This window comes from Trichoplusia ni, chromosome 26 (assembly GCF_003590095.1).
Source record: "Trichoplusia ni isolate ovarian cell line Hi5 chromosome 26, tn1, whole genome shotgun sequence".
Taxonomy (NCBI): Eukaryota; Metazoa; Arthropoda; class Insecta; order Lepidoptera; family Noctuidae; genus Trichoplusia; species Trichoplusia ni.
In genome coordinates, this window is record NC_039503.1 from 3,724,203 (window position 1) to 3,751,615 (window position 27,413).

General features: G+C 38.0%; 2 protein-coding genes and 1 long non-coding RNA gene across 3 annotated transcripts; 1 reads left to right on the top strand and 2 right to left on the bottom strand.

Moving 5' to 3' along the window:
• Positions 1 to 161: 161 nt before the first annotated feature.
• Positions 162 to 7,049, top strand: LOC113505591 (serine protease snake-like). The gene is made up of 9 exons (XM_026888379.1): positions 162 to 261; positions 609 to 676; positions 1,111 to 1,172; positions 2,214 to 2,371; positions 3,015 to 3,124; positions 3,570 to 3,722; positions 4,755 to 4,881; positions 5,550 to 5,681; positions 6,715 to 7,049. The coding sequence occupies exons 1-9, from the start codon at positions 202 to 204 to the stop codon at positions 6,886 to 6,888; spliced, it is 1,044 nt and encodes a 347-aa protein (XP_026744180.1). The 5' UTR covers positions 162 to 201; the 3' UTR covers positions 6,889 to 7,049.
• Positions 7,050 to 9,689: 2,640 nt separating this feature from the next.
• On the bottom strand, positions 9,690 to 12,155 carry LOC113505649. Its single transcript, XR_003401645.1, has 3 exons — positions 11,998 to 12,155; positions 11,417 to 11,494; positions 9,690 to 10,761 (listed from the first exon to the last, which is right to left on the bottom strand). It is a non-coding gene; the product is annotated as an uncharacterized LOC113505649 (long non-coding RNA).
• A 742-nt stretch (positions 12,156 to 12,897) lies between these two features.
• Positions 12,898 to 27,413, bottom strand: LOC113505720. The gene is made up of 5 exons (XM_026888530.1): positions 24,297 to 27,413; positions 15,736 to 15,860; positions 14,878 to 15,022; positions 13,988 to 14,086; positions 12,898 to 13,528 (listed from the first exon to the last, which is right to left on the bottom strand). The coding sequence occupies exons 1-5, from the start codon at positions 26,928 to 26,930 to the stop codon at positions 13,400 to 13,402; spliced, it is 3,132 nt and encodes a 1,043-aa protein (XP_026744331.1). The 5' UTR covers positions 26,931 to 27,413; the 3' UTR covers positions 12,898 to 13,399.

Here is a 27,413-nt window from a genome sequence, read left to right on the forward strand (position 1 = left end):
GTTACTAGTCCCCACTATCATACATTTTCATAATCTAAAGTGCCTTTTGATCTTCCTTTTTTTTGACGCGATAAAATGAAAAACACGTATTAAATATTTCTTGTCTGACAGACTTAACAGATTATAATACCCTCTTTTGATTTTGATATTTCATGTTTTCTAGGTCAGAGATGCGTCACGCACACCGGCAATGGGACCTGTATGCATGTCTACAAATGTCTCTCCACTGTTTTAGATTTAAAGAAGAAGGTGCATCCGAGAGTAAGTGACATCTTACTAATATTATAAACGCGAAAGTTTGTATTTGTTTGTTCCTCTCTCACGCAAAAACCACTGACTGGATTTAGACGAAATTTGGTACTCAGGTAGTTTATAACTGGGATTAACACATAAGTTCAGTACTCCAGTGGGATAAGGGCTATAACCACTCCCAGCCCACAGTGTGAGACGTATTGGTGCCGCGAAGCTCAAGCAAAACTCAAGCATTTGTGTAATCTACGAATGCTTGTTCTGAGTCTGGATGTCTTTAAAAAATACAGGAAAGTATAGAAATTGATGACTGTCAAAGATAATATAAATGTTTAATAGTCGCGGTTTTTATTCCACAGATATGCTCCTTCAGAAGCAAGGAACCAATAGTTTGCTGTACGGACTGCGAAGCAGTTAATGACACCAGGTAATCGATATTTAACTAAAACATATCCCTCTACAAAAACGTAGTTCAGAACCGACTCCAAATTAAAATTATTGAGCCAAACTTGGCTGCTAGGACGAAATGACTGGCCCGACTAGTTTCTTGTCGCGACCCCGCCGCGTCAGCTCATAATTAAGGATACGGTTGGGTCCGAAACTAGTCGGGCGATCCCGATAAATACGCGAGAGTAAACCGTTGCATCATTTAATAATGAATCAGTCTCACGAGGTTACTATAAAATACATTTCAAAAATCTTATTAGATTTCCAAAAATAATTAATCTAATACGTTGAACCCTGTCTCTTAGTTCAAGGTATGGTTCTTAGTTCAGAGGGGCTTTATATATTTAGTTCAAGGTATCAGATATTTTTACTTAAAGTAACGTATAATAAATGAATAAATGATTTCTTCTTCAGGAATGTGCTGGTGGATAACGAAGGAGGAGTATTCTTCAAATCTGGACAGAAAGCGAGAGATAGTGAGTAAAATGCCTACTTAAAAATGTGCGTAGCTTAAAACGCTCAGTTGTAACTTAACACCAGGATAATATTTCCATATTTCTTTGGCACTCTAGAAATGTCCTACCTATGGTATACCATAGATAGATTTATATATAACTAGCTGTTGCCCGCGACTTCGTCCCCGTGGGTAGAAGATATAAGTTATGATTTAGGTGTACCTGCCCGGTTTTTTTCACATTTTCCATTATATCTTAGCTCCTATTAGTCGCAGCGTGATGGTTTATAGCCTAAAGCCTTCCTCGATGCATGACCTATTCAACACAAAAACAATTTTTCGATTTGGACCAGTAGTTCCTGAGATTACAGCGTTCAAACAAACAAACTCTTCAGCTTTATATATTAGTATATATAGATTATCTTTGAACGGACTGTTGGGAACCCCTTGAAACTGAAGAGTAGGTACAGTTAAAGTAATTGATTAGAAATCAATTAAAACATATTTTAACTAGCTGTAGTGTGCGACACCGTATAAAGATAAAAGAACGGTGATTATGAAGATACAAGTTAAGAATTTCAGAGTGAATTTTCGTTTGCACGCATTTTCTCACCGTTTTCCTAACATATTCCATTATTCCTCTACTCCTAATAATTAAAGCGTGCTGATATATATATTCTTCTAGCTGTTGCCCGCGACTTCGTCCGCGTGGTTAGAAGATATAAGTTATCATTTATATCTACCCTGTTTTTTCCACATTCTCCATTGCATCTTCGCCCCTATTAGTCGCAGCCTGATGGTATATAGCCTAAAACCTCCCTCGATTAATGGTCTATTCAAAAAAGAATTTTCATTTTGAACCAGTAGTTCCTGAGATTAGCGCGTTCAAACAAACAATCAAACAAACCTACTCTTCAGCTTTATATATTAGTATAGAAGTATAGATAATCTAACCATTAAAGATTATGACTGGGATATGCTAAGATTACCGCGTTCAAACGAACAAACTCTTCAGCTTCATAATATTTGTATCACATCTTCACAATATGACTCATAATTCCAGAATGTATCGAACACCTGACCCGCCTCCCCTACTTCTGCCAGACGCAAGGCCTGGAGCGGTTCTGGAGCGAGCAGAAGCAGTGCCACGTGTACGAGCACACCAGCACCGCTGTGGTATACAACGGAGAAGATGCTGAGGCATCCAGGTTCCCTCATATGGTGAGTAGAACAGGCCATATGTGGAAACTACCAGGGGTCATTTTGAGTTCTTTTTTAACTACTCCCGCAGTAAGGTGTTCAATCCTTGTGTCGCGGGGGGTTTTACAAACATACAAATCACATTTACAAGAAAGCCAGACTCAGAAAAAGCTTTCGTGGATCTCACAAATGCTTGTCCTAGAACACGTCGTGCATTGTGAGTTTGACGTGGTGACCTCGACCACTGTGCTATCCGTGCTGTCACTGCATGGATAGTCGAGTAGTCAGGTCGTTACGACAAAGCGACTGCCGTAAGTGACATGCCGCAGGTTCGACTCCGCGTAGGATATGCGTTTGTGTGTTCCACGATCATCATTCCCCTGCTCTTATCCCAGTTCTGGGCTCGGTGCATGTCTGTCTCTTCTTCCATGTATCTTTCTATTTGTCGTCATCTCACTGAGCAAAATGCTTAGAAAGGAGAATATTAATAGTGTAATTTCAATCCAATTTTTTTAATTGTAAATAGCTGAATTGGGATCCTGGTGTCTTGTGACTCTAACTGAGGTAGCCGAAATTGGTCACTCTTTCTTGCATTTGGCTGGGGTCACCACCGAAAAGGACATTACTAAGTCAAGGTCAAGGTCATTTGTAATGTTTTACCTAGGCTCTACTCGGCTACGGCTCGAAGGCTAGCACCCAGTGGCTCTGCGGGGGGTCGCTCATCAGTGACCGCTACATCCTGACCGCCGCTCACTGCATGTCTGCGCCGGACTTGTAAGTATCAAATATTTTTGGCATTGGGTTTATTTCTTATAGTTAAGGGAATGGAACTCGCAGGGGGTTCCGTATAAATGAGCTAAATATCCCATCTACCTCAAAATGTATTAGCCAACCACCAACGACCTTACGTTATTTTTTTTCGTACCCATCTTTAAATTTATTTGCCAGCCTCTTTATGACAGTAACATTCGTCACATACCCTTGATTTTTTTTAGAATTTGTTGTTGTACCGGCAACAGAAATATTTAAATTTCTGCTCTCTAGCTATCATGGTTCATTTAATGCAAATTTGTGACCAACGAACGTACAGACAGACAAATAGACGGACAGACAGTCAGACAGTGGTGTCTTTTGAGGTTTCTAATGTGTCCTGAAGTCCACGCGAACGAAGTCGCGGGCAAAAGCTAGTGAATTATAATTACAATTCATCTGTCTACAGGGGACCAGTTAGATACGTGGCCATGGGAATCCTAAAGCGGTCAGATCCTCAAGAACTCTGGCATGTCTACAAAGTCATCAAAGCTATCACCTATCCGGAGTACAGCCCGCCTTCGAAATACCACGATATAGCATTACTTAAGACTGATAGAAAGTGAGTATCTATAAACAACCCCTCATACTGAGACCGAGCATTGATCATCATGTCAGGTCCCACGGTGGGCGCCATTATAGAAGCTGTTACTGAGCGTCGTAATAATTGGTTTTTATTTGTATTTTTGTGTTGTTGTTTTAAGCTGCATGTTATTTATAAGAATTAAGAACGTGTCATTTTTAAGAAAGAATAAAAAGAAAAAGAATTTATATCAGCCTGTCCCACTCTCTTACAGAGAAAGAATATTGATCACTTAGTTGGTAAGACCCACGGTCTCCACGCTATCCTCTATTTTTAATATCTAAACAACAACAATCTACAATTATTTTTATAATAACTATCGTGAGACTGATTCATTATTAAATGATGTAACGGTTTACTCACGCGTATTTATCGGGGTAGCCCGACTAGTTTCGGACCCAACCGGAGTCCTTAATCATGAGCAGACGCGGCGGGATCGCGAGGCGGGTTGGGTCCGAAACTAGTCGGGCTACCCCGATAAATACGCGTGAGTAAACCGTTACATCATTTAATAATCTACAATTATTATTTTTATACAATTACATACTTTAATATGTATGTTACTTAACCCTAGTTCACATAAATACTAGACCTTTGTTTAGTCCTAGCTACCGCATTAGGTTAAGTAACCTGTAATGGTAGATTAGTGTGATAATTAAATAATAAAAATCGACTGATATATATGTATCTGAGTGTATATTTAATTCGGTAATCTTTATATTTTTAATTTTTACGCATTAGCTTTTAGTTGCGTGTTATTTTTAAAAACTTTTTCAACTTTTTAAATATCTACTTAGGGCCGATTTTTCAATCGCCAGATAACTTTTATCTGACGAATAAGTTTTACGTTTTGACAGCTTTTGTATAGAAAATATGTCAAACGCCCATATTTATTCCTCAGATAGAAGTTATCTGACTATTGAAAAATCGGGCCTTAATCGGACAGACTGCAATAACTAAGTCCCACGTTGGGCGCCAAACTATTTTCAAACCATATTGTGTTTATTTCAGAATCGTCTACAGTAAGGACGTGTTTCCCGCCTGTCTGAACTACTTACTCGACTCAACCTACTCAGCGATCGCTACAGGATGGGGGAAGCTGGGCAAGGATCAACCTCTAGCTGATAACTTACAAGAGGTAGGAATATTGTATGCATTGATATATTAAAAACGGGTCGAAGGAGTTTCATCCCGCACGTTTACGAATAGGCTAAAGAAAAAACGAATCAGTTGGGTGAGAAATTTGGTCGCAACAAAGACAGTCAAAAATATAAAAAAAAACGATTCCTGCAGTTTAGAATCAAATCACTATAGCTTATTTCAATATGATTCAAGTCACATCCACGGGAACAAAACATCGGGGTAAAAACGAATGAAAATTACCCTATGTGTCAATCCTGGTTTTAAAAACTTGTGTAATAGCAAGTTTCATCTAAATCCGTTCAGTGTTTTTTGCGTGGAAGAGCAACAAACATCAATACATACAAACTTTCGCGTTTATAATATTAGTAGTGTAGGGACACATGTAAATATGTATGGCAGAGTTCAAGGCAAGCAAATACTTGTGTGAGCGTGAAGTATGCGAAGCACGGACAGTTACTGCGCACTGGTCCGAGTCAACGGTTCTATCTGGGGGTTTACGCGAAATATATCCGGTATCCGAACACCGTGTTTCACTCAACCCCTTGCGCTCCACGATCAGAAGGGGCAGTGCTCAATTAGGGATCCCACCTAACTACGATCTCTAAATTAGGATAACTCTTTGCCGCTCTTTTGGATCCCTGAACCCTTAACCCTGATACCCAGGTACGTCTTGAAGAGTTCTCCGAGCACGACTGCAAGACCTACTTCCCCCCACACCGGCTGCTGAAGCAAGGCTACGACCATAACATGCAAATGTGCTACGGAGACCCAGAGTCGCCTAAGGACACTTGTGAGGTGACTTGTCTCTCTATAACTACTACTTATTACATAGCCAAGTAGAATACGCGAAACCCAGTGGCCGATGTGTTGCGGATTCGACTACACGCGTAGGACAAGCACTTGTGTGATCCACGAATGCTTGTCGTGAATCTGAGTGTCTTTGTGCATATGACTTTTATGTTGTGAAACCTCCGCGACACAAGGATTGAATTTTTTAATGTTTGAGTCATATTAAAAGAAAATAAATGAAATACAACACTGCACGACGACCTCCGTGGTCGAGTGGCGTACGCACCGGTTTCAAGGTGTCGCTATATCTGAGGTCCCGGGTTCGATCCCCGGTCGGGTCAATGTAAAAATTCACATTTCTACATTGTCTCGGGTTTGGGTGTTTGTGGTAACTTCGTTGTATCTGAATTCCATAACACAAGTGCTTTAGCAACTTACTTTGGGTTCAGAACAATGTATGTGATGTTGTCCATATTTATTATTTATTTATTATTATTACTGCGGGCTAAATCAGATTAAAATATATGATATCCAGTGTCTTAACCATGTTTTCCTTACCAGTTAGTCAGTAGAGCCTTATAATCATTAAGGATGTAGAAATAACTTTTGAAAAGACTGTTGGTCTAGTGGTTAGTGACCCTGACTGCTATACCGGAGGTCGTGGGTTCGGTTCCCACCCAGGACAAATGTTGTGTGATGAGCCTGATCATTTGTTCTGGTGTCTGGGTGTAATTTATCTATAATATGTATGTATTTAGAAATATATAAGTAAGTTTATCAGTTGTCTGGTTACCATAACACAAGCTCTGCTTAGCTTGAGATCAGATAACCGTGTGTGAGTTGTCCCAGGATATATTATAATATATTATTATTATATATATTATATACTGTACTTTGCCTGCTTTGAGATAGATTCTGTACCTCATGCATACAAATCCATGCATACGACCTCTGAAAACCTATGATAAATATAAAATCTAATTGTCAACGGATTTCAAACTTTTAACTGTCTTACATAAAACCATTTCTTCCTCAACAGGGCGACAGCGGAGGCCCTCTCCAGATAACCTCAATCCTCTCCAAGTGCCTCCACTCCGTCGTGGGAGTGACGTCATACGGTCGCGCGTGTGGCACTACAGCCGACGCCGGCATGTACACACGAGTGCGGTACTACCTGCCCTGGATAGAGGCTATTGTTTGGCCAGATCAATAAAATGGATTTGTTTAGTGTGGTGTTTTATTTTAGGGTGGATGTTGCGTAGCGGGAGCGCCTCTTATCAAAAGAAAATCATTACACTAGTGTTGCTAGCAGGCAAAAATGATCCCACAGGAACATATAATCTGGATAAAAACTATCCTGTGTTAATTCTGGTTATAAGGTGTGTGGGTACCAAGCGTTGTGGTACGCTCGCAATTTGTCTGATTTGTTTTTCTTTAGCTTATTTGTAGGGTATTTCGTACTTGACTGATTATTATTTATTACCCCACTGCGCTATAAAGCGGTTTTTCTTCTTGCAAAGCAGAATCATCTATACACCGTGATTTTTTAGTCGTCTTACAAAGCCCAGTTCATGTATCCAATGACTAGAACACGTTCATGATTAAAAAATAGGTAAAATAGGTATAAATTTACAATGCAATTTTTATTCAATAGTATCATGCAATTCGTAGTTTTAGAAATACAGCTCTGTTGCGAGCGCGGTCCGAGCCTTGTAACAATGGTGAGGGGCGCGGGCGGCGGCGTTTTTATCATTTTTAAGAGTATTTTCAGATTTCTCTTGTTTAATTTTTCTTCGTTATTATTGTCTTAGTTGATGATAAAAAAATAATAATCGCGCCTAGGGGTATTTTACGTCGGATACATGAACTGGGCTGCTTTTGTAAGACGACTAAAAAAATCACGGTGTTACTCCAAATTTTAAAGGTTTCCGAAGGCACGTTACATTGTGGGTCCTGGCTTTTATGTACACATCTTTAACATTCGTTAAAGGTGTAAAACACTGGTACTTAGCTGTATCCGGTTAGACTGGAAGCCGACCACAACATAGTTGGGAAAAGGCTAGGATGATGATGAGATAGGTGAATTAATTCTTCATCTAATACAAATAAAACACAAAATTCTTTGACACAATATTTATTTGACTAGTGTATTTACATCTTATTACTACCAAACGCATAAATTACTTATACTAAAATAAATATGTAAACTCGCTATTATATCTAATGTCATAGGGTCTATATTGCAATAATATATGCATTGAATAGGGTATGATAATAATATGAATCTGCTTAGTCCGCCAGACAGATTTCCAAAAAAATATTGTGTTGACAGTCACGTGTAGCAAAGAGTCGCAGCTTTGAGTCCTGTCTGAGGTTTATTAATTAAATAATGTGCGTGTATATTTAATTACTATATTATGTATACACGGTGATTTTTTAGTCGTCTTACAAAAGCAGCCCAGTTCATGTATCCGACGTAAAATACCCCTAGGCGCGATTTTTTTTTTTATCATCAACAAAGATAATAAGCACGAAGAAAATTAAACAAGAGAAATCCGAAATATACTCTTAAAAATGATAAAAACGCCGCCGCCCGCGCCCCTCACCATTGTTACAAGGCTCGGACCGCGCTCGCAACAGAGCTGTTTCTAAAAAACTACGAATTGCATCATAATATTGAATAAAAGTAGCAATTTTTTTTTCAAATCTCATAAATACCTATTTTTTTATCATGAATGTGTTCTAGTCATTGGATACGTGAACTGGGCTGCTTTTGTAAGACGACTAAAAAATCACGGTGTATAACTTCAGGTAATCCTATGTATAATAGACTTTATGTATTCAAGCATAAGGTTCAATTTACAAAACATTGATAAATTAAATCTGAAGACCTAGATTACTTACAAATTACTATCGTAAATAATTAACGTAAAAAATTCTACTATGCGTGTGTATGTCACTAAAATTCTTCAAAACGGCTGGACCGATTTGAACGTTTTTTTTTCGATGCTTATGTATAACGCCCTGAATGACTAACATTGACAAATCAGACGAAGAAACGAAGTTTTAAGTTTAAATATTATAAATATAAGTAAATAATTGGTCTTACACATTGATATATTAAAAAAAAAAACAAGATATTCAAGATAAACATAGGAGAAACCGCGGCACGGCTTGTATATTAAATAATTAAAATATTAACAACATCCTCTAGTAATTATTCTAATACATACTTTAAAAACTAAGCTAAACTATTCATACAATCAAAATTCTGAAATCTAATATCTTTTTGTCATTTTCAAAACTCAAAATAATATATATTTTGTTACTACTTACCACAGCATAATAATTATGAAAAATAATAGTTTTCGGTATGTGTAATAGTGTAACGGTGTACGTAATTAAATAACTCCGAAATTGCTCGACCGTTTCTCATGAAATTTAGTGTTTGGGTAGGTCTGAAAATCTGACAAATCTGTTATTTTTATTACTTATCTTATTGTGTGCTTGGTCAGCTAGTATAGATATAAAAATCGGTCAAGCAGTTTCGGAGGAGTATGGTAACTAACATTATGGCAAATCGATGAAAATTAAATAAGTATAGAATCCATAGACAATCTTCTAATAGATACCTTTTTTACACGGATAGCCGAGTGGTTGAGCTCACAACAAACCCACTGAGCGTGACGTGTTGGTTCGATCCCCTTGTAGGACATTTGTGTGATCCACGATTGCTTGTCCTGAGTCTGGGTGTCGTTGTGCATGTGACTTGAATGTTTGTGAAACATCCTGCGACATAAGGATTAAATTCCTTAATGCGGGAGTAGTTTTTTATTTCAATATACCGCATTTGGAACACATTTCGTTGGTTTTCGACAAATTACACCCAGACACCGAACAAATGATAGTGCTCATCACACAAACATTTGTCCTAAGTGGGAACCGAACTCACGACCTCTGGTATAGCAGTCAGGGTCACTAACCACTAGACCACCAGGGCAGATAGAAAAATTTTATATTTTATTAAATTTGATGTGCATCATTTATTTTCAATGCTGATTCTATTAAAAGGTTATCTATAATTGAAATAAATGATATTTCCTTTCTATTAAAATACTCTGGGTTGGCCATTCCTTACAAAATTAATGTGTGCTATCATTGTAACTATTTGAAGCGCCCTCTGTGTTAAAAGAAGTAATTAATTATAAAATGGCCGATGTTTCCTATTAAAGATTATTGTCAACGATAGTATTTATAAGTGAAATAGAACAGGACAAGTGCCAGACGGAATCAAGACCTATGTTGGGGTCGGCTTCCAGTCTAACCGGATTCAGCTAAGTATAGTTACCGGCACGGATCTTGAGCGCTGACCTTGACCTCCGCAGAAGTGATTGTTTATGTCGTTTAGCGGTATGAAGTGAGGCGCGGGGCGGACTCAAGTGCAGTGATTGTCCCGCAGCGCATCGCGTCATAGCCGACATGAGGGATTCGTTGAAATTCGTTCTTTGCTGCAGTTGCATGCATCTCAAGACGACTCATTTTGTCATGAGTGTACGATGCGCAAAGCTACCCCCTCTCTTCCGCCGAGCGCTCAACATCCGTGACGGTAACTATACCAGTGTTGTACAAGGAGCGACTCCCTATCTGACCTCCTCAACCCAGTTACCTGGGCGACAACTGGGTTGTTTGGTTTACCACAAAAAAAATATAACAAATAATCGAGAGAGATTTTTTATTTATCGAAAAGCCATTTTGGCTTAGCTTCGCAAAATTAATGATATGACTCGCTCGCCCGCCGCGTCAGCTCACGATTAAGGAGTCCGGTTGGGTCCGAAACTAGTCGGACTACCCCGATAACTACGCGTGAGTAAACCGTTGCATCATTTTAGTATGAATAATCCTCACGAAAATTAATGTAAAAATGAATATAATATTGCGTCGGAACTAGTGGCCTGTCCAGGGTATTTTAATAGAGGTAGTGCGTGTTAGTGTACAAGTAGTGTGAGTAATGGTAGTGTACCCGGGCGGGCGGGAGGGCGCTATGGCGGCGTCATGCTGCCACCATACTCAGGGGAAGCTCCACGACCTGAAAATAATAATATTACTATTATTTGACCGAGGTTAAGTCACTCAGCTCGTGACTAAGTTATAACTGCAGTTAATCGATCACAGTTTAAGCTACACTTGATACGGCCGGGCCGTAGATGGGTGACCATCTTTGTCATAACGAGTTCCTCCGTGTTTTGGAAGGCACGTTACATTGTGGGCCCCGGCTGTTATTCATACATCTTTAACAGTCGTAACAGGTAGTCAGAAGCTTGAAAATCTGACAACCAGTCTAACTAAAGTTACCACATCTTTATTGAATATCATTATGTATTTAAAATACGTCAATACTCAATACGTTTATTGCATTCCACAATGTGAACTTAGGTGGTAGGTACACAAGATACATTAGTTTTGGATCATTGTGGGCCCTGTCGGGCATAACAAAAATAAGAATTTGGAAGAGGGCTATTAATAAAATTTTCAGTTTTATAATCTGAACCTGAAAACTACCTCATGAAGTTATGCATAATGTTTCTGAACAATAGTTTTACAACAAAACTTTTGTTAACTTGTTTTAGTTATCTGCAAACTTCACCAACTTTTTTTTGTTTAAAGTACCTCACAAATGCCTTATTAATACCTCAGACCTCCCTTACCAGGTCGCACTGATTAGTAAATAGGCAGGTACTCACCTCGGCCTCTGCCGCGGCCTCTACCCCTGCCCCTCCCGCGGCCGCGTCACCTCCTCCCATCACCCAGACCCACCATGTCTGTGAAACATTTACAATTTTTTTAATTTGGTATTGTAACAGAACCGTAACACAAAAATGGATAATAATAAACCTTTTTTTCTTGAAATATACAACTTTTTAATCCGTCTGATATATATGTAATTAAAAAATATTAGACACATATTTTTGCCTATCTTAATATATAAAAATGAATTGCTGTTCGTTAGTCTCGCTAAAACTCGAGAACGGCTGAACCGATTTGCCTTATTGTTGTCTTGAAATATTCGTAGTAGTCCAGGGGAGGTTTAAACGGAAAAAAAATAACCACGGGATCGGCTACTACGCGGGTGAAACCGCGAAGCTATCCTCACTTTCACTTGCTCCTTGTTAAAACACTGCCACTTAGCTGCATCCGATTAGACTGGAAGCTGACCACGACATAGTTGGGAAAAGACTAGGCTAAAGATAAGATCGCTATCCTTTTCTAACATACGGAGTAAGAACAGGACGGCGGTAGTTGATTTGATGAGTTGAACCCTCACCTATATTGGTAGCGGTCTTCTCCAAGTAAGCTAGAGGGCCCTGTAGAGGGGGCCCCGCGTAGCCCCCGCGCCCCCCTGCCAGGAACATGCCTTGAGCAAGGCTGTTCTGCATCTATAGTTATTAAAATATATGTTATACTATACCATATAATATGGAAATGAATAAATATTTAACAGAAAATTTCAAAAAATATCTTAATTACAACATAATTATGTAAGATATTCTAAGGCAACATACAAAAATACAGTCGAAATGAAAACCTCATTTTAAAGTCGGTTGAAAATAATAATATAAAAAAAATTGCTACATACCTTAATTGCCACAAAAAAAAACTAAAGCTTAAAAGGAAAGGAAAAAACAATAAAACAAAAAAAAATAAAGAAAATCAAACTTATATTTAAAAATAATAATTATTATTATTATCTACTTAACAAATACACTTAATAATTATTTTATAACTGATAGTTTTCACCAAAATATCATAAATTTACAATTTAGGAAAAACGCGTAATATTTTTGATAATGATCAAATTTCTTTAAGAAAACGATGTCTTTAGCCGCAAAAATATATTTAAGATACAAAATATGAGTAATAGTTCAGTGGCATGACCGTTACTGCCAAATCGAAGGTCAAAAGTTCAATTCCAATGCACTAAATAGGGATGATGACAATTTTTTTTTGCAGTGTCCGTCTTGTAGTTTTTTGTACAATAATGGATACGTATTTTAATTTGTCCCGCAAATAAAAATTGACCAAATTACAGTGAATGAAACTTACGCGTGACGTCACGATTGAGTATAAATTTTACTCTATCGTTACGTCACAAGCCCCCTCTCCTAAACTTTAAAGCAGTTAATCTTTGTCAATTCTAGTTTTCTGAAAAATTAAAAAATACGTGTCTCATACTTTTCAATTATCTAACTGAGGGACTAATGAGATTTTTTCTTTTAATACCCAGTCATCATCCCTATTCCTTCGAAATTCAAGTGCGTATTTCAAAGTAATTATCGCTTACTAAAAACGGCGAAGGAAAACATCGTGAGGAAGACTGTAGGAGTGTTCCAATCAGCTGTTTAAATTAATATGGAGTTTGTTCAATTTCGATTAAAAGGGGTTGGGTTTAGACATAGTACCATGGCAAGTTCTTAAGAAACAAGGTTGAGAACATGCTCTAATGGGGTTAGGACGCCTTTACCAAGGGGCTGATACCAATTCAAAAAGGGTTAGGACTCTTCAGATAGGGGTTGAGTAGTGACCGAGAGGTTGAATCCATTTCGAATAGATTAACGACTCGTTTAAAACGGGGTTGAGTCATATTCGAATGTTTACAGAGGGGTTGAGTCACGTTCAAAGAGGGTTGAGTCTGGATTGAGCTTCATCTAAGTTTCCTTCGGCCCTAGCTACCGCCGCTGCACGTTCGCGGGGTACGCGGGCGGGTGCGGGGGGCGCGGTACCTGCTGTTGTTGCAACGCGGCCTGTTGTTGTAACGCGGCTTGTTGCGCGGCCGCCGCTGCTGCCATCTGTTGAGCCTGGTGGGATATTAAGTTATAGGAGTTCAAAAAAATATTATTTAAGTCGTCTACAAAGGGGTTTGGACTGCATAAATAGCTGAGTGTAGGTAAAATCTTTGTTGCCTCGTGGCCCCTAGATCCGGCCCAAGTCACCAGGCTAAACCATTAGATTTAGGACAATGGAGCGCGACGTGTGGCGTGTTCGATAAAGAATTAAGACAAGTACTTAGAAATGCATTTGTGCTATTTGAACGCTTTTTTAACGCGTGTTAAAATAGCTCCCGTGTGAATCAGGCCTAAGGGCCGATTTTTCAATTGCCAGATAACTGTTATGATCTATCTGAAGAATATGTTTGACGTTTTGACAGCTTTTGTATAGGAAATATGTCAAACGGCAATATTTATTCTTCAGATAGAAGTTAAGTGATGATTGAAAAATCGGCCCTAAGTAACATTAATACGTAAGTGAGTACCAACCTGCACACTCTGCGGAACGACGTGTTGCTGGGCGGGCGGCGCCTGCACGGGCGGCGCCTGCGAGCTCTGCTGCGAGCACTTGTTGTACACGGTGTGGCCCTGCGAAGACACGCGCTAAGGTTGGTTGGTTATAACAATATTCTATCTCTTTAATAATAACTATCGTGAGACTGATTCATTATTAAATGACGAAACGGTTTACTCACGCGTATTTATCGGGGGTGCCCGACTAGTTCGACTCGCGATCCAGCCGCGTCAGCTCATGATTAAGGACTCCTGTTGGGTCCGAAACTAGTCCGGCGATCTCGATAAATACGCATGAGTAAACCGTTACATCATTTCATAATAATCTATTTCTTTAATAAAATTCCACAATGTTCACACAACGCTATCTAGTCTCAAACTAATTAACTAAACTAAAATACTTTAAATAAATTACACCTAGAGACATAACAAATGATCGTGATGATCAAACATTTATTCGAGTGGGAATCGAACCCACGACCACCAGTATAACAGTCAGGGTCACTGACTAAAAAGTTGTGGAGTGAAATGATTTTTCTTTTACCCTTGTACGAGGTCACGGGAACCCATTCGTACAATCCCGGTGCCCCGGCAGGGGAGAAAAACAATACTTGGAAATTAAAACTATACTCCATGTTTAGGTAGTTAACTAAAGGTAAACAATCTCGGTGTTCCTGTATACAAACACATATTAAATAAATAAACAACTGATATATTTCAGTGGTACATTTCATTTGGTAATCTTTATTGTTGTTTTACGTCTGTTTTTAGTCGAGTTTTTTTTTTTTTAATTGAGTTTCTAGACAATAAGACACACCTAGATTTTAGTTATCTACCTAGGCAACTTGAGTATAGTTAATCCTAACCTGCAAATCAGCTAAGAGGTTCTGCCACTGGCTAATCTTATCATAGTGTCTTCTTAATAATTCTTCTTTCCTCTGCAGCTCGCATTTGAGTTCATTGTTGTCTTCTTTTACTAATAACTCTGGGCGCATCGCTGACAGAAGGAACCTAGAAGAATTACATATTTATACTACATGTTACAGAGCATGGTCTGATGAATTGTGCAATTTCTTTTTAAATTTATTTTTAAAGTTCCGTACTCAAGAGATAAAATCGGAACAGTAATATTATGGCTTTGCTATATGTCTGTCTGTCATCAGATTGCATCTCATAAACCATGATAGCTGGACAGATGAAATTTAAACAGATGACGTATTTCTGTTGCCGCTTGTTGTTATCACAAATAATAAAAATCAAAATCGAAGCTAAGCAACGAGTATACGGTCAGACATTAGATCGGTAACTATGTTCTTTAGTCATACTACTGAAAAAATAATTACACCAAACAATTTCCGTCACTCAGTCTCAAACATTACATATCTATACTAATATATAAAGCTGAAGAGTTTGTTTGCTTGTTTGAACGCGCTAATCTCAGTAACTACTGGTCCAAATGAAAAAATATGTTTGTGCTGAATAGGCCATTCATCGAGGAAGGATTTAGGCTATAAACTATCACGCTGCGACTAATAGGAGCGAAGATACAATAGAAAATGTGAAAAAAAACAGGCCAGGTATAAATCATAACTTATATCTTCTACCCACGGGGACAAAGTCGCGGGCAACAGCTAGTTTCTGATAAATTGAATGCGTGAAATGTTAGGGGATGTATCCAAGTACATTATTCTTAGTCAAAGTATATGAATTGACATCATACAAACCTCTTCTGCAAGAAGAACGCCTCCATCTGCCTGGCGAGGTCAATGAACCGTTCAACCTCGACCTTGACCTCTTCCTTCTCGACGCAGGGCGAAGCCTCCTGCTTCGTCAGCACGTTCAAACATGCCTGCAAGACTTGGCTAATGAGACTACCTTATAGAGTTGATCGTTTGGCAATCTGACCAAATGGGGTAACAAGGACTGGCGGGGTATATAGTTACAGATCAATAGATACTAATATATAAAGCTGAAGAGTTCATTTGTTTGAACGCGCTAATCTCAGGAACTACTAGTTCAAATTGACACAAAAAATATTTTTGTGTTCAATAGACCATTCATCGTGGTAGGTTTTAGGTTATAAACCATCACGTTGCGACTAATAGGAGTGAAGATACAATGGAAAGTGTGGAAAAAAACAGGGAAAATTATTCATCTTCGAGGGCTTTCGTTCAAAAATTCCTAACTTATATCTTCTAACCACGCGGACGAAGTCTCGGGCAACAGCTAGACGCCCTGTTGGCCGACCCGCTGGAGTGGCACAGTTGAGGCGGATCTTCGGGCGCTTCACGCCGGTGATTGGTGAGAAGTGGCCAAGGATCGGGTAAAGTGACGCTCTCTCGTAACAGAGGCCAAGACGAGAGATTTGGATCGCTGAGCCAACGGAGTAAGTAAGATTTAGACAACTCTCAGTTTTAAATTCTCTTTATCCTAACTAATATTATAAATTAATGTGAAAGTGTGGATGTTTGGATGTCTGTTACTCAATCACGCAAAAACGGCTGAACGGATTTGGATGAAATTTGGCATGCATATAGCCATTGACATGGAAAAGAACATAGGCTACATTTTATCCCAATTTTTTAAAGAATTCCCGAGGGAAAATTGAAAAGGTGTGTAAAAGCTATAAGATCAATAAGGGGACATATTTCCATGGAAACGGGGACCACCGAACGCTGTAAACTGAAGTTCAACGCGTTCAACGCGAGCAACAACTAGTGTCAAATAAATTCTCATGTCGCGGTGTTAGTAGTATTACTGCGAATCGGTAGGTAGGATAGGTCTGAGAATCGGACAACTATTGTTCCCCTATGAGAACTAACTTTTGTTTTTCACTTGTATGTAGTGATTTTTCTGCACCAGAAATACCCTAGAAATAATTTATGAGGCAAATCAAGGATTGCCGAGTCATCTAATAACTTTTAAGATAGCTGTTTTTATACCGAAGCTAGTAAATGCCTTTGCAAAAACTGTCTTTATTTACCCCTCCAGTAATAATTCCATTTTATTCTGCATCAACTGATTATTGACCGCATCGTAGCTAACACGTGTTTGTTACCCCCGGTGTCAAGGGCCTTAACAATCCTACCTACTATTATAAAGGCGAAAGTTTGTAAGTATGGATGTATGGATGTTTGTTTCTCTTTCACGTAAAAACTACTGAATGGATTTGAATGAAACTTTACCACAATATAGCTTATACATCAGAATAACACATAGGCTACAATTTTTGAGGTTTCTAATGTGAGGTCGTAAAAAAACACATTTTTTGCGCTTACATTGCAAATGCTGACTGAATCCTACAAGATAGATAGAAGGCAGGTATAAATTATAACTTATATCTTCTAACCACGCGGACGAACAACAGCTAGTCTAATATATTTGTTTTGTGAAATAAAAGGTAGCGAGCTGAGCTGTGGGGTTTGTTGCGTATTTTACTCCAATTTTGTTAACCTTTTTCTAAAATGAATTTTGTTGTATAGAATTGATAATTTTTTCCATCAGACACTAATCGAACGGACAAATACTGCAGGCTAAATAAGACCGCAAGGAATCACCAAAATAAGATCACCTTATTTATTTTATCCAGAAATCTTTTAAAACTAAAGCAGTTCTATGGTCTGTAAAGACCGATAGAGAGGTAACATAGAGGGTTGACTTTCTTTAATTAAAATTTCTAGTAATAGAAACATTCTTCTAAAAATACATGTTAGGCAAACTTCTTACTAGTTTGACCCTATTTTATATGTAATATGAGCTTTTAAAATAGACGCTAGATTTGACGTTCAACAGATAATCTTAGAATCGCCTAGTATTAATTACTTCAGCAGCATAAAGGAAGATAAATAGGAATAAAACCCCAAAAATACTCATCATTATTTTAATTGAAAGAACTTCATTTTTAAAACAGCATTTAAAATTATAGGCTATTAAATAAATCTACATTAAACAACGTCCCGCAACTTATCAAGGACGGGGGATTCCCCGGCAATTTACAAATATACCGTCAGTATAAACAATTATTAAAATTCCATACTTTCTGGTGTTTCTCCCACAAAAAATAAATGAGGTTAGGTTTTAATCTCCAATACGCATCTCTCATCGACATTTGTATCCGACGCAGCGGATATTCAAGCCGTCGGGTATCGGATACTAGAGCTGCACCTTATAAACTAGTTAAGACTTTCGGATATTTTCGAACATCCCTATAACATGACACATCACAATTCTACTAGTTCTATAACGCTATAAAATTAAGTGATAATGGTAGACAAAAGTGGGAGAGAAACATCAAAATTAGGGAATAAACAAAAGCTAGACGAGGCAACAAGTATTTTATTAATCTCAATTTGACAGTACCATAAGCTCTTGAAGCAGAGAAGATAATACCTCAGCACAAAGTAATATTATTGCAATAGGGATAATGATATTTTTAGTATCCTTCTTGTAGTGTATTGCCACAAATCGACCAAATTACAGTGAATGAAACTTACGCGTTATGTCACGAGATTATAAGTTTTAGAATATCGTTCAAGCCCCCTCTCCTAAACTTCAAAGCAGTTAATCTTCGTCAATTTTAGTTTCTGTCTTGTCTTATACTTTTTTAATCGCCTAACTGAGGGACTAATTCGTTTTTTTTTCTTTTTATACCCAATCATCATACCTATTGTAAAAGAGTGACAGAAATGCACGCTCTGTAGTCCTCTATCGGGCTCCCTAAACTGCCAAAATATTCCTTTATGAGGTGGGGATAATCTCCCACTTAGACAGATGTCGTTGTGAAAGCAAGACAAAATGTAGATGCATTTCGCTTAAACAACTGGATCTGCATCTTGCTTAAGAGTTCATAGTGTGACCAAATTACAATAAACTTTATAACAAGTGTAACATATTTAATAAATATTGCTTATTAATTGCGTCGAGGTTGAAATCTCAGCTTAAATACTTTTCAGGTAATCGAGAAATAGGTACTATCGATCAAACAGCGATTAAGCGCAAAAATTGTGTAATGACTGCTGAAAAAATCTTCTAAAAAGTTCACAGTAACCATCATTGGCCTAGCCTTTTCCCAACTATGTTGGGGTCGGCTACCAGTCTAACGGTTTCAGCTAAGTACCAGTGTTTTACAAGGAGCGACTGCCTATCTGACCTCCTCAACCCAGTTACCTGGGCGACACGATACCCCTTGGTTAGACTGGTTATCAGACTTTTCAAGCTTCTGACTACCTGTAACGACTGTCAAAGATGTATGAATAACAGCCGCGACCCACAATTTAACGTGCCTTCCGAAACACGGAGGAACTCCTTATGACAAAGATGGTCACCCATCTACGGATCAACCGCGTCAAGCATAGCTTAACCTTTGATCGTTTCACTTCTGCGGTTATAGCTTAGCCACGAGCTCCTCAAGTTCACAGTAACCATTGGGCAATTTTGCGCTAAATTAAGATATGTTTATTACCTCTCTTGATAACCAAAAAGTACTTAAGACCGTCATAAAGAAAAAAAATATACACATCTTTTATAAAAATAGTTACTTTTCATTGAATACTTGTTGTCAAGCCCAATATTGCTTGTTGCATATGGCAAATAATTGCGAGACCGAATATAATTTATTATATGACTATCATCTTACACTATCTCACCATAAACGGACTCTGTGTAATTTCAGGATCTTAAGGGTTTGGTTGTCGGCAAGAAAATACTAAATAAAAATTGAAATAAAACTATTTTATAAGGCGCCACTATAATATACTCAAAGCCACAATAGCAGTGATTGTCTAGTGATATGAACAATGGACTGCCGAGGCAAAGAGTTCAGGTCCAAACCCCAAAAGCTTTTTGTACCCACATTTGCAAAAAATATCTTATCGCACGCAACGTTTTCGAATTCATGTTCGTGGATCACACAAATGCTTTTTCAACGCGGGGATCGCAACCCCCCCACATCGCGCTCAATGAGTTTGGCATGTTGACCTCAACCACTCGACTATGCCTGCAGTAAAACGTGTCTGCTACGAAGTTTGGATGACCAACGATGTCACCTATAAAATAGCTTTATTTCAATTGAAAGCCAGTTTCAAAGCAACTGTTTCGTTGATAATGTGTTGCTCTTTAATAGAAAGAAATGAGAATTAAGTAACATTAAAACTAAATAAAAAATCACCAACACTTAAGATCTCGAAATGGAACATGAGAACAAAGAATTATTTAAAATTAACGGCTATTCGTGTCTATAACAATTCGAAATTTAAATCAACCAATCATATTTCAAAACTCACATTTCGGTTTGTGTATTCGCTTTCTATGTCTTTGCATAAATATTAAGTTAACTTTTGGGGAGCTTTACGATGACATATCGTCTACAACCGCCATAATGTTTTTTGAAGACGTGCTGTAACTCCGGTACCATTTAAAACTAACGAGGGAGCTAGAAGTAGATGGCACGACAATCTCTCTCTTTTATTACAATGATTTGTCAACTATTTTAGGTTAGGTCATGGTAAGTTCCCCGTTTTAAACTACACTTTACTCACAACAATCAGATTTTCAAGGCGCTAAGTGGACTATAAAACTGTTAGACGGAGACATTCATGGTTGAATACCAAGTGCTTTTGTATCGTACGTCATTAAGTTAAAAAATATAGGACAAACAACGGTCTAGAATAAAAAGTGGATATTGTTAGACCAGATTTTATAGATACTTCTCAGCGCCATAGTAGCTAAGGCTGAGTTTAAACAAATCTTATAGTCAGCCGATTAATATGAGCTTTGGAAAGGGCGTGATATTAGACGATGTTTTTCGTAAGGTTTTTGGTAAGGTGTGCACGAAAAAGTGAATATTAATAGGAAATACAATAACGCTTGCTCCCAAACAACTGAATATAGGTTTAATTTAAACGCAACCTAAGAAATTGCCTATCAAGTGATAAATAGAAACAATAGAATCTGAATACAAGCAATATCTATGTGATAAGCTATTTGAATATCAAAATTAACCGATTCCTGCCATTCAGTTTACCACAAAACATTTATACGAGGACCCAATTGGAAAATAAAACTTTTAGAGCACTCGATACAAAATAAACCAATTATGAATTTGTTAATTGTAAAAAAACACATCCTACTATTAATTACGACTAAAATAAAGCTGAAATAAGCGGGTTGTATGTCAATATTTAAGATAACAATCGGGTGTAAAATGATGTTTGAAATTTACTTACATAGTTTTCAAATTCTGATTAAGTTAACGTTGGAGATGTGATAATTGCTTTTCAAATTATTATACATTTGAAATCAGTATGTCTATTGAAGGTATCCTACAAAAATACATCGTTGATATACCCATGTGTAACACTCCCCAATTATCAGTACAGCTATATTCTTTTCAATCCTCAACTACCCTATTTTTGTCTCTGAAATTAACCAACAATGAATTACACACCTAACAATCTACGAGTTATAAACTATATTTAAATGAGGCAAATAGTATCTCTAAGTACGTGTTCAAACAAGTGAATCCCGAATCAAAACACTCGACAACCACACACACATACATACAAGTACTCGTAACATTGTAATAATGACACACACACATCTAGACTTAACAAAACAGTGTAGTCGCGCACTCTAACATATTATAAACTTTATAACACTTAGACATTTCTTTTTAAGTCGTAATCAATTTGCACCCGACTGTTTTAGGATAAAAGGTTTTTTTATAAGAAATATTCCGAAGATGTGTAGATTGCCATCTTGCTCTATAACGGTTACAATAATCCAGTTTTAAGAGGTGTTAAGGCCTTTAAGGATCTGCCACTGCCTTAAAAAGTCAGTGTAGGTTCGAGCACTGGTTAAGCTACAGCATTTTATACGGTCGGTCAGTAGATGGTGACCTATGTCATAACGAGTATTCAGAAGCTACAAAGTCTAAGGAGTATCGTGTTGCCCAGGTGCCCAGGTAACTGGGTTGGGGAGGTCAGATGGGCAGTCGCTCCTTGTAAAATACTGGTACTTAGCTGAATCCAGTTAGACTGGAAACGGACCCCAACATAATCAAAAAAGGCTAAAATGTTTAAAGGCTAGTACTGGTGTGACAGCCAACTACGCGGCGAGGAGCTGTGTCTGCCTTCTACAAAAACATCAGTCCGACTTTAAAAGGTGATGGTAGACCCCTGTTCCTTTAGAGGTAAAAAAAAAACCTTCAAACCTTATGACGTCAAAAGAAAACTTTTATTTAGATACGATAATGGATGAAGATTAAAGAATTTATATTTTTTTACAAAAGTGACAAAATAAAACCGTTTCATTAACATCAAGGGCCGTCATACAAAAAAACAAACACGAAATCATTACAAAAATAAATTCTGACATTACACATTTGACATACAACCCGCGAAATTATATCTAAAAACTACACACGATAGATAACATTTAACGATCGACGCATATAGCTTACGGCCAATTTAGACGCACATTTCTGCAGTTGATTGCTTAAGGTTTGCTATAAGCTGATTTATGAAAACAAGAGACCAACTACATTATTTAAGAGAGCTGAATAAGTGTGGGAAATCCCTAAACACAAAATCCAATTCGTTATAGTAACTACAAATTGCTACATTGCAGTGATCAAATTAGAGCAAAATAGTACCTTCGAAAAGTTTTATGCGTTTGATCAAAAGTTGGACGAGAAATCATGTCGTGTGTAGCAAAAAGTCCTATTATATGATACAAACTTAAACCGAATGTGATCTTAAAAAATGAACCGTCATAATCAGTCATAGTAAATAGTTAATGTAATTTACAGAACGGCGTATATTTACTATACAGAATTTTATTTAAATGATAAATAAATAATTCTAAGGTGTAGTATTATTGTGAATTCTGCTTTAAATAAATTAAGCCCTTATAGACTTGGCTGTGAACACTTCCGTGCCGCCATATGTAGGCGACAAACCTTGATCATTCGTAAAGGGGGCGAATGCAATTTTTTACTCAACTTGGCTGGAAACTGCGAGGTAGATGCGATCAAAGTTGATCACGAAAAAGAGGCAAGGATTACTCCAATACTCGAAGATCGTAATTCTGAATCTTTATGACTTGGGCTGGCGATAGTCTCGAAGAACTTAAAATCCTATCTCCCAATCACTGGCATCGCCTCCTACTCTAAATCAGTAAGTCCTAAAACGCGAGGTGTTGAATGTAACAAGCGCTTTTATCAAACGCGTATTTGTTCATAGTTTGAGTCAACAATATTTATAAAATACTTCTTTCAACTTTAGATAATCTTAAAGCAAAACTTGTATTTAAGCAGAACTCACAATACAAAAGGGTGATGTCTCAAAATGCAGTGTTAAGAAGTCTAAAATTGCTGTCTAACTATATAATAATTATATTTATCACTAATATATAATATCTTTATCTATATAATACATTTTAATGTCTTGCTGAGTCGGTAACAAGTTAAATATATCTCAATATATTTTAGGGAACAGGTAATAAGAAGGATCAGCATTCAGCAGTCAGTTTTATAACAGGTTTTTAATGTGATATTGGATTGCAAAAATAACTTATTCTATTATACATAATATCTATGGGGTTCATATAATAACAATTAATTAAGCAACATTATAAACTTTGAATTTTATGCAATATGTGGGTTGGTTACTAATGGCTAATATAGCCAGTTAGCTGCAACTACTCCTCTCAGACGCTTGGCAATCTGTAGTATATTTATACACCATTGATTCAGGTACTTGAAAGTTAAACAATTTATGTTGTTTTTATAGAAACACGTTAAGTCAACAAATTATTGATTTTCAGAGTTTGAATGCACGTATAACCGAATGTTTCGTTTGTCATCGCGTCTTATTTGTAATCAGGCGTTTTAGGTAAAAAGACACACCAAGATTTAACTTTTTAAAGTACATAGACAAATGAGATATCGTGTAATGAAAATGCAGTCGTTTTAAATACTACTTTGGCCCATATAAACAACAACAATTTTTATAAAGATTTTTTGTTTTCTTTGCTCTTTAATTATAGTCATTTAGCTAGTGGTAAGTTTGCAATTTAAAGGACAATTAATTTGGTTTTAAAAATGGAAAGTCTTTCACAAAAAAGGTTGTCCAAGTTGTCCAAAAGTAGTATTTGAAATGAGATAACTATATCTTTTACATCAATAACCTTAAAATTTTTGCAGTCCAATCACACATTTTAGAAGTCAAAACATTGCACACATGAGACCGAAACGGACATTGCCTATAACTATAATTAAAAATACTTATTTCTGATAACCGTACTGCCACGGTGACTGGTACGGACTTCTGTAGTAATTGTTACTCATTTGACCATGCATAGGAGGTGGAACATTATGCATGGGATTAGGTTGGTAATAGTCCGGCCTCCATTGACTTCTATCCATTGATGGTTGGATACGGTCTTGCGTTTGGTAAGTTCTATAGTCTAGAGGAGTGTTCAGGAATATGCAGTCATTATACTGTCCTACGGGCATCGGCCATTCTTCTCTTTGTACGGGCAATGGTTCGAGCGGTTCAACGATAACTTTATCAGAATTATTCATTACTTTTGGTGATCGTTTACGTTGTGGCTGTGGAGGACTTGGCTCAGCCTGTTTCTTATTTGTCATGAACTTGTGGAATTCATCTTCGAACGCGCTCGGATTTTTATTAATTGGTGGTACTGCTTTAGGGACTCTTAGACTGCCATCTAAGAGTATTGCCGAGTAAGTTTTTTCTGGTTTCTGCGGTGGAGATGGTTCTGTTTTTAATGATGATGTGCTTGCTAAGAAGGATGTGGGTCTGGGGCCTTCTGGCGATGCATGGGTACTGACTGGTTTAGTAATAGTGGCAACCGCGGGCCTGCACAATTGAGGTGGCTTGGCCATGATTGGTTCTACAGGGGAGCTATATTCGTAAGTACACTTTTTAGGTGTCCTAGGTTTTCTGGGTTTCTTCTCTTTGACTGGTGCATCAGGATTCTTAGGCTTGGGTTCTTTCTTTAGTCGTTCCTTCTTGGGTTTCTCAATCTTCTCTGAGTCTGTTTTAGATTTTCTTTTCTTGGTTTCCTTTTTAGCATCAGGTGGACTTGTAATTGGTGTTATTGGTAGAGGTTTGGCTTCAGAATGTCCTGTGTTTAACGGATCGTCAGTTAGCGGTACTGGTTTGAGGATCGGGATCTCCTCCTCAACATGAGGTGGTGATTCCCAGTTAGAGACTAGAGCTGCCATATCCTCAAGCTGTTCTTCTGACAACTTCTTAGTTTTGACCTTTTTACCTCTCTTCTGCGGCGTCTTCTTCTTTTCAGCTTTGTCCTTCTCTTGTTCTCCTTCTTTGGATGCAGTTTCTTCTTCTTTAATCTCCTTTTTGACTTTAGGTTCTTTCTTTAAACTGTCCTTTCGTTTTTTCCGTATTTTCGAAGTCTTTTTATTCTTTGGTGCTTCATAATCAGAGTCTTTGTCGGAGTCTATGTATCCTACATCGGGAAGCTGAGCTTCTGATGGATCCATCTCATCTCCTTTCAACCAGATGTCTTCTAGAGCATCAAGTTGTGTCTCATCTGGCTGCAATGGCATCATGGATGGTCTCTTCATTGCTGTCATCATGTCTAAGTCACCTTCTGCCATTGTCATTTCATCATCGTCCATTACGTCTTGACCGAGGATGGATACAGCTATAGCTCCTTCAGATATACTCTTGCTGGCCATTGCTCTCTTAAGATGTAGAGGATGCCGTTTCTTCTTCTTAAGACCTTCAACTTCCGCTTCTATAAATGACTCGGGCAGTTCCGTATTATTCTTATTACATAATATATCTTGACCTGAAGGATGAGGAGCTGGAACCATCTTTTCTGGTTGTTCTGGATGGCAACCAATATCCTGTCCCTTCAGCCATAGTTCATAGCGGTCAGGCTGGAACCGTTTAACAAACGTATCCATTGAAATTTTAACCATATCATTACTGCAGGTACATTGAGTAGCACGCTTTCCGTATTCAACCCATCGGGGCGCAGCAAAGTTTGTGGATTCAGCACAATTGAATCCGTGATTGAATCCAGCGTGATATCCATAAGGGAACGTAATCATAATCTCACCGGCTTCTTGAGTTATCTTGTTAACAGGTACCGAGTATTGTTTTAGGATTTGCGGAGATATTAATGTCATTTTGTGTCTCAAAAATGCCTGGCAAGTCTTTGCTGAAGTTGGGAAGAAACCGGATGCAATACGTTCAAACCGTTTTCCATGTTCTGGAGGGATGCAGTACCAAGTTTTAGGGTCACCGAAGTGCAGATAATTTATGGAGTACAAATCCATGTCTTCCGTATGCCAAGCAAAAGTAGTCTTCCACATACCAAAGTACAGGTAAGCGGTGTTGACTCCGTCAATTTCAATACCGTAGTCTGAGTTCACAAAATCTAGGATAGTTCCTAAACTATTGATGTTCCATTCCTTAACATCTGGGTCTGTTATGCTACCGTTGACATCAGCTCCGTATATCGGTGCTACATAAGTGACATTCTTCCAGTATTTCCGCTCTAGGTCGTCGAAGCCCGAGTGACGAGGAGTGCAGTACTTAGCAGAGTTGGCCATCACTGCAAACTGCTTTACAGTCATAGCCTTCTTTTGTATATTTATCTGTTGAAACAAACCTTGCTTGCCAGTCACTACCTGGCATATTGGCGAGGGGATCGTCACGTTCAGCTCATCCAAGTTGTAACCAGACTTCCGGGGCACCCACTCCGGAGGAGGGATCACTTTGGCAAGCCCTGCCTTGTGAGCACCCTTCGACTCCATATACTGCACGTATTTATTGAAATCCTTGAATTCCTCCCATGTTGGGCGGAATACCTGAATCGATACCCCACTCGAAGACACTCCAACATCATCCCCGGCTACCGACATTGTCTTTTTTATGGTCACAAACACGAAAATCAATCAACAAAGTTTCATCACACTTAATCCACTATTACACCATCGTTCATTAATAGTCCACGTTATTATTGGTAAGCAGCCCGACACTTCATAACATAATACTGTTCTTAGTTCGCTAATTTAATTAAAATACACGCGATTAACCTTTCGTAACGATGTGAAAACATTATCAGTAAAATGGCCGACTTGATCGAGATGCGCTTGCAACAAAATCCCTTCACGACAGTCGTGGGTTATTAGAAGCTCCATAAGGAAAATTGGGTCACGTACACACCAAACTTGTTCGCGTATTCCCGAAGAGCAATTTTATTTTCCATACGAAGCTTCTACTAAATAGCAACACCGGCCACGATTAGTTTAGATTTGCTAGGTTGGTAGCGCGACAACACAGTTTGACATTTGTGAATAAACCTATTTAGAGAGGTTATGAATGAAATGTAATTTTTAAAGGAC

Coding starts and splice junctions, on each gene's coding strand:
- LOC113505591 (XM_026888379.1), top strand. CDS start 202: ATGCATGTCTACAAATGTCTCTCCACTGTTTTAGATTTAAAGAAGAAG. Junction 677..1,110: donor GAAGCAGTTAATGACACCAG/GTAATCGATATT, acceptor TTTCTTCTTCAG/GAATGTGCTGGTGGATAACG. Junction 3,723..4,754: donor TTACTTAAGACTGATAGAAA/GTGAGTATCTAT, acceptor TGTTTATTTCAG/AATCGTCTACAGTAAGGACG.
- LOC113505720 (XM_026888530.1), bottom strand. CDS start 26,930: ATGTCGGTAGCCGGGGATGATGTTGGAGTGTCTTCGAGTGGGGTATCG. Junction 14,087..14,877: donor ACCTCTTAGCTGATTTGCAG/GTTAGGATTAAC, acceptor GTGTCTTCGCAG/GGCCACACCGTGTACAACAA. Junction 13,529..13,987: donor TCGTTCCGCAGAGTGTGCAG/GTTGGTACTCAC, acceptor ATATCCCACCAG/GCTCAACAGATGGCAGCAGC.